The sequence below is a fragment of the Equus caballus genome, chromosome 5 (assembly GCF_041296265.1).
Source record: "Equus caballus isolate H_3958 breed thoroughbred chromosome 5, TB-T2T, whole genome shotgun sequence".
In the NCBI taxonomy this organism is placed as follows: domain Eukaryota; kingdom Metazoa; phylum Chordata; class Mammalia; order Perissodactyla; family Equidae; genus Equus; species Equus caballus.
In genome coordinates this window covers 29,210,225-29,217,703 of record NC_091688.1, presented here as the reverse complement: position 1 = coordinate 29,217,703, position 7,479 = coordinate 29,210,225, and the positions used below count along the sequence as shown (strand labels likewise).

General features: G+C 46.5%; 1 protein-coding gene across 2 annotated transcripts in view; it reads right to left on the bottom strand.

The window, feature by feature from the left end:
• Positions 1 to 6,017: 6,017 nt before the first annotated feature.
• The window catches only part of ALDH9A1 (aldehyde dehydrogenase 9 family member A1), a 28,487-nt gene continuing 27,025 nt past the window's right edge, over positions 6,018 to 7,479 (bottom strand). For both annotated transcript variants that reach the window (XM_001492799.6, XM_023640803.2), the window contains exon 11: positions 6,018 to 6,800. In XM_001492799.6, coding sequence (XP_001492849.2) covers positions 6,706 to 6,800 — 95 coding nt within the window. In that variant the 3' untranslated portion in view covers positions 6,018 to 6,705. The remainder of the gene's footprint in view (positions 6,801 to 7,479) is intronic.

The window sequence follows — 7,479 nt, the reverse complement described above, 5'->3', positions numbered from 1 at the left end:
AGCCTGTAGCCACAGGTGGCTATTATTATTTAAATTAATAAAATTTAAATAAAACAACAAAAAAATCAGTGCTGTAGTTGCTCTGGCCGCATTTCAAGAGCTCAGTAGCCTATGAGGATGAGGGAGGGGATCTGAACCCAGGATTTAGGCCTGACTCTCAAATCCACGATTTTTCCATTGTATCCCTGTGCCACTCAGAGGAGATGTATCATTTAGGGATAGAATGCTCTGGATGGCCACTGAAGATGGGCAGCCTTGGCCAGATGACCACCTGGAACCCTCGGGCCATTTGATGAGGTTGGACTAGACCGGTAAACACTCCAGTGTGTGTTTGTGAGACATTTTCACGAGTGTAGAGGAAAATAAGGACTCTTTTCATAAAGCTTTAGCTTCTATTCTTTTTTATATTAAAATGTCCCCTTATGAAATGATGGTGATGATGAATGTGAGGGGTTTTTTGGTCCTGACTTGAAAAATTAACATAATTAAGAATTTGTGATAAGTTGGTTTGTGGTTTGGGGGGATTTTTCTGTTTGGTGAGAAAGGCACCTTGGGCAGCTGGAGCCCTCAGGGGGGTCCCCTTTCTCATGGCAGAGCGCAGGCCTCAGTGAAGCAAGGCAGGGAGACCTGGAGACAAAGTGGTGTTTTCACCTTTGTTTGAAGTCTTAACGGGGCCTGCTTTTCAAAGTCCCGTGACCTGTCGTCATCATTTTGCTATTAGAATGGGCTCAAATGAAGCTTCATAAGGAACCCCAACACATAAAAGGGTGCTGTGGCTGTGCCGGAAGTGGGGAACCCAGAGCTCTGCCTTTGCACTTCCCCAGCTCCCCACTAACAGCACTGCCGGGCACCGAGGGCTCAGCGGGATCCCGTGTGGGTAGGATAGGCCTGTCTGGCAAGCTAGGTCCTGTTAAATTCCCTTGTCTTATGGAGAAAAAAGTTGGCATAAGTACCTCTACCACTCACTGCTGACACAGTGTACATGCCAAAGAGTCAGTTTATTTCTCAAGAAAGACACATCCTGCATTTTGTTACAGATGGAAATGAGAGCATCATGCCAGTCTACAATTGCTTCACACTGTACCTCAAGGATCCCTGCCTGCAGGTCATTGTGTGCCCTTGGGCAACTTTACGAGCCTCCCTAAGCCTCAGCTTGCCCGGCTCTAAGTTGGAGATAGTGATAATATTTAACTGTACAAAGTTCTTGGATCAAACGACAGCGCAGGCCCGTGCCTGGCACCGTGCTTCCAGGGCCAAAGGGAGCTCAGGTTCCAGCACACAGGGTGACAGGAAGCGTGGGAGCCGCCTGCTGGTGAAACTCATCACAGGTCAGCAACCAGGTTATCCTCATGTTCTGAGGAGCCCCCGCGTGTGCCCTGCATCCCTGTTCATCCTTTACAGCACTTGCCTCCAAAGATGCTCTAACTCAATAGAAACTGTGCAGCCTCAGGGGCCTGCCTGGTGGTGTAGTGGTTAAGTCCGTGCACTCTGCTCCAGGGGTCCAGGGTTTGCAGGTTCAGATCCCAGGTGCAGATCTACACACCATTCATCAATCAAGCCACACTATGGCAGCATCCCACAGACAAAATAGAGGAAGGTCGTCATGGATGTTAGCTCAGGGCCAATCTTCCTCACAAAAAAAAAAAAAAAACAAAAAAAACCAAAGCTACACAGTCTCTCAGTTCCTTCCCTCCTAAGCAGCACTGTCCAGTAGAACTTTCTGACATGATGGAAATATTCTACATCTGTCTTGTCCAATATAGTAACCACTACCCATGTGTGGCATTGAGTAATTGAAGTGGCTAGAGCAACTAACGAGCTGAACTTTAATTTTAATTAATTTAAGTGGCTACCTGTGGCTAGCGGCTACCGTACTTGGAGGGCACAACTCCAAAGCGGTGCTTCTCAACCTCGGCCACCTGTTAAGTTCACGCAGGCAGGACCTTTCAGGAATCCAGATGGCCAGGCCACACCCCACATCACCTTAATTAGAATCTCAGTATTTTTTAAGCTCTCTCTGGGGAATTCTAACGTGCGGCCAAAGGGGAGAACCATGGCTCTGAAAGCAGTTTGGCGAACAATTTTGCATAAGAATCACCTGGGGATCTTGTTCAAATGCAGATTCTGATTCCCAGGTCTGAGGCGGGAGCCGAGATTCTGCCCGGCTGACAAGCACATGTGGCCGGTCCCAGGCCACACTGGGAAGCATGGCTCTCACCCCGCCCTCCAATCCCTTCCCTTCCGCACACATGGGGTCCTCACCCTTGAGCCCCGCGGCACGACAGTTCTGGCCTTTAGAGTTTACATTCTAGTTGGAGAAGATTTAATAAGCATGTAAACGATTTCAAATAGTGATTAATGCTTTGAAGTAAACAAAACAGAGCAGTGGGATAAGGGGCGTGTGTGGCCACTCTAGCTTTCAGGAGGTAAATGTTTAGCTTTTGGCTTAAGAAGCCCACACGGTGAAGATGTAGGAAAAACATGCTCCCAGAGGAAGAGAGAACAGCAAGGGTGAGGTTCGTGAGGCAAGAGCAAGCCTGGCAGAGTAAGGAACGGGTGAACAGGGAGGGTGATGGAGGATGAAATCAGAGAACACCGATGGTCACAGGACGAGTTTTTATTCTACCTGTAATTAAAAGCCACAGCAGGGGCTGCAGCAGGAGCGTGATGAATTCTGATGTACTCTGCAAAGATCACTCACTGCTGATCTCATTTTTTGATAGTTTTTCACAGCATCCTTTAACTGCTAAGGCTTGGTCTCCTTTATCCCCTTTGCTGACGTCCCCCCTCAGACCCCAAAAAGAAAAAGGTCTTTAGGTACAAGAAAAACCAAGGAATCATTTTTATTCAGAGGAAGCTCAAACTCAGAAGGAGGCATTTCAGAGAAGCTGGGGTGGAGAGTCTGCCCTGGTGAAAGGCAGCCAAAGACTCAGGGACGCTCCCACTTTTCTGGAAGTTCCTATTGGATACCTTCGGTGAAGCATGTCAGCGAACTTTAACCAACTTTCATTCGGCAAGACCCTAGGCAGCAATAGGATCTATGATCTATCAATCAAGAAATAAAGGGCAGGGGGAGGAAAGAAGGAGCCCAGTGGCTGCCTTTTCTAAGTAAAAGACCTGCCCAAGTGAGAGACTGCTTTGACGGGGTCACTGAAAAACCAAGTCAGAGATCAGGATTCTGGGCTATCACGAGGGAATGAGCCAACATGAGACTTCGTTTTTTCTTCGTTCTTGCTTTACCCAAAAAATTTTCAATCAATACCTTTAGCACAGGAATCTGTCAACCAAAGGACTCTTAAAATTTCTATAAAAGGATATGAGTTGAATCTTACAGGGGGCCTCATCAGTATACGGGGTTAATTAGCAGTTACTCCTTTTAAGAAAATCTGAGGAAAGATATGCACCCAAATGTTAACAGCAGTTACCTCTAGGAGCCAAGATTAGATGAGAGAGAGACAGAAAAGGGTACCTTCTGCTTCTTAACTCTAAAAAGTATATCAGAATAGTAGTAGAGAAAAAAGATGACTTCAGGAGAATTTAGCTAGATGACACAATTTCTCTCAAGTCAGAGGAAGGCCTGGCCTCTTGGTTAAATCAATGTTTCCTTAATGTGTTTTGTAGATGTTAATTATTACTCTTACAGGTCACTTCACTAACAAACGAGGTTCTGGGGTCAGCCCGATGGCCGAGTGGTTAAGTTTGCCCTATCTGCTTCGGCAGTCTGGGGTTCACAAGTTCAGATCCTAGGCATGGACCTAAACACTGCTCAACAAGCCATGCTGTGGCGGCATCCCACACAGAAGAGCTAGAATGACCTACAACTAGGATATATAACTACATACTGGGGCTTTGGGGAGAAAAAAGAAATAAAAGAGGAAGATTGGCAACAGATGTTATCTCAGGGCCAATCTTCCTCACCAAAAGAAGAAAAAAGTAAAACTCACTAAAAAGCTCTCTCACCCCAAATGAGTGTGGCTTCTTTAAAAAAAAAACCCCACAAAACATGAGGTTCTTTGTTCAGGTAAATTTGTGAAATACAATAGCTGATGACATCCTGGAACACACCTTGAGCCATGCTAGGTGTGGTAGGCTGAATAATGCTGCCCCCAAATATGTCCATCTCCTAACTCCCAGAACCTGTAAATGTTACCTTCTATTTGGCAAAAAGAGACTCTGCAGATATGATTAAGTTCAGGATCTTGAGATGAGAGATTATGGACTATTCAGATGGGCCCTCAAAACAATCACAAGGGTCCTTATAAGAGGGAAGAAAGGGAGGCTTGACTACATAGAGACAAAGAAGGCAATGGGAGCAGAGTCGGATTTGAAGACGCCAAGGTGTTGGCTTTAAAGATAGAGGAAGGGACCCTGAGGCAAGGAATGCAAGGAATGCCGCTCCAGATGCTGGAAAGGCAAGGGAAAGGATGCTCTCCTGGAGCCTCCGGAAGGCGTGGCCCTGCCAACACCTTGGTTTCTACCCCGTGAAATCATCTTGGACTTCTGATCTCCAGAACTGTAAGATAATCAGTATGTGTTGTTTTAAAGTCACTAAGTTTGTGGTAAATTGTTACCGCAGTCACAGGAAACTAACACTGAGTTAAGCTCTAGGAATTAGGGAAGGATTGCAGAAAGCACAAGAGTCGGAGTCCCACATGCCTGGCTTGGAATCCTGCTCCTCAACGACTGACTTGACTGGGACCAAGACTTCTCCGGTTCTGTTCCTTCATCTGAAAATCAGGGCTAGCATCTTCCTTAGGTTTCGTGTGAGTACTGAATGGGAAGGGATGTCGCAGTAGGAACACAGTGAGAATTCGACTGTGGGTTCCCTTGCCCCTGCTGTTTTCACTTTAGAAACAGGAACTAAACCTTCTCCCCGACGGGGCCTACCATTTAAGTCACACGAGGATCCCCTGGACATGGGTGAGGCACTTTGTTGGCCTTGCTCAGTATCACATATGTGCCCTCTGCAAATAAACACCAAGAGGTTGATTCCATTGTTGTCATGTTCTAAAACTTCAGTATTTGCCCAACACAATACATAATTAAACGTAGGCCCAGTAACAAGAATCATCCCCTACCTCTAACTACTAAATTAGTTGTTGTGATGGTTAATTTATGTGCCACCTTGACTGGGCTAAGGGATGCCCAGATGGCTGGGAAAACATGATTTCCAGGTATGTCTCTGGGGGTGTTTCCAGAAGTCATTAGCATTTGAATTGGTGAATTGAGTAAAAGCAGAAGCCCACCCCTTCCCCCCCCCCCCCCCCCCCCCCCCCCCCCCCCCCCCGCCATGGGTGGGCATCATCCAATCAGCCCAGGGCCCAAATAGAACAAAAAGGCAGAGGAAGGGTGAATTCACTCTCTCTGCTTGAGCTGAGACATCCATCTTCCCCTGCTCTGGGACATCAGCACTCCTGGTTCTCAGGCTCAGGGACTCAGGCTTACACCATCCGGTGCCCTGGTTCTCAGGCCTTCCAACTCAGACTGAATTACACTCCCAGCTTTCCTTGGTCTCCAGCTTGCAGATGGCAGACTGTAGGCCTTCTCAGACTCCATAATCACGTGAGCCAATTCTTATAATCAATCTCCTCTTAGACATTATCTGTCTACCTTTCTACCTACCTACCTACGTATCATCTATCTGTCTATTTATCTGCCTTTCTATCTATCTATTCTATTGGTTCTGTTTCTCTGGAGAACCCTGACTAATATGGCTATTGATATAAACTATTGCACTGAAAGGATGAGAAGGGGGCAGGACGAGGACCACAGCAACAGTCTGAGAAGTCAGCGTTGTCTGCTGGCTCCTCAAGGTCCGGGTGCTCATCAAGGTGAGGAAGAACATGGAGCCTACAAGTTAACAAGGACCATAAAAAGATGACGTCAGCAACTAGAGCTCACTCTCGGGTACTTACTGCAAAGAAGGTCAAGTCCTCTGCCTTATATACTTAACTTCAGCCCTACCCGGTGTCCTTCTACAACCATGAGATGTGTTTAGTTTCAAAACATCAAACCGGAAGGATTAACAGTACGATTTATTGAACTTCAGTATACTATAGGAGCAAACAAATAATACATATACTTGAAAGGTAACCCTTCTGTCCTAAGAGAGCACGCTGTGGTTCAAGGACTCGAGACAGGCTTCCTCCACCACAGCACTGAATGGAAACCAAGCGCTCGCTCTGGCAAGTCAACAGTCACACAGAGCTGACCCCGTCCACTATCTGATCCCCTCTAACCCGACTGTCCACTTTCTCAATGGAATGACAGGAGACAGAGCTTAAAACGTCAGTGAGCAGAAATCATCTCTCCTCATCTCACCAGGACCCTCTAAGGGAAGAAGTTCTCTCAAGGAAGCTAAAGAATGAACACCATCAGTGGGTCAAATCTGTGGACGAAGCATAACCCTGGTGCCACTCTCTCTGTTCTCCAGAAGTATGTTACTGGGTCTTAAAGACATCACAGAAATTTGCTTTAAGGAAAATCACAGCTTTCTTGATTAGTATCTCAAAGGCACTTACGCACATTTTCAATTAGGAAGATGATTGAGTGATGAAGAATAACACTGATCCATTCTCTTAACCTGACTGACCAAAACCCTGGATTTAAAACAGCACGGATTTTAAATGGCACTGCCTCTCGTCAAGAGAGCCGATTCTCATTAGTCCAGAGCTTGGCCACGGTGACTGGTTCCACTGCACATTTTCAAAAAGCAGATTCCACATCACCCATCTCCACGCACACAGTCTTTAGTTGTGAGTAATACTCAATTGTCACACGGCCATTCTCTCTGCCAAACCCTGAAAGGAAGAGAAAGGGTCAGGATGAGCCATCACTGCAATAGTCTGAAAAGTCACACGGATTTTAGAGATGCACATTGCTTCTCCGGGCTGGAGAAGAACACAGAACCCAAAAGTTTTGGGATTAAGTCCTCAATTGCATACATTATCTGAGGAGTTACGCAGGGGAAAAGTGACCCTCTGGCCTTTGGGGATGGGGACAGAGAAATCCTCAGGTCTCATTTCTTACCAATACGAATCTTAATTCCAGGTATTTACTACTCTGGGTTGAAGTCTGAAAAGGTCCAGACTTTCTTATCAAGCTTTAAAGCATTCTTTACAACAATCTACCTGATGCCTTTGAAAATCGGTGTTAACTTAAGACTGAACTCTAAATAACAGGTTTGGTCACCTTTTCTTACACTAAACCTGTGAGAGCAGCCTGCTACTTACCCCTGCCCACTCACAGGGAGGAGGGGACTCTCCAGGTCCCTTGACGTCCCAGACATTGCCTGATCTCTAGGTCACAGGTTCAAAGGACAGCATCTCATGCTGGTCCCTCTTGTGCATCCTGCCCCAGACAAAGGTGGGCTCTGCCTCCTGAGGGCAAGGCCCAGTTCCCGAAAATGCACATCTCCAAGGGGCACCATTCAGAAGGTGACACACACAAAGGTCTGGGCGAGGCCTCATTCTGTCTTTT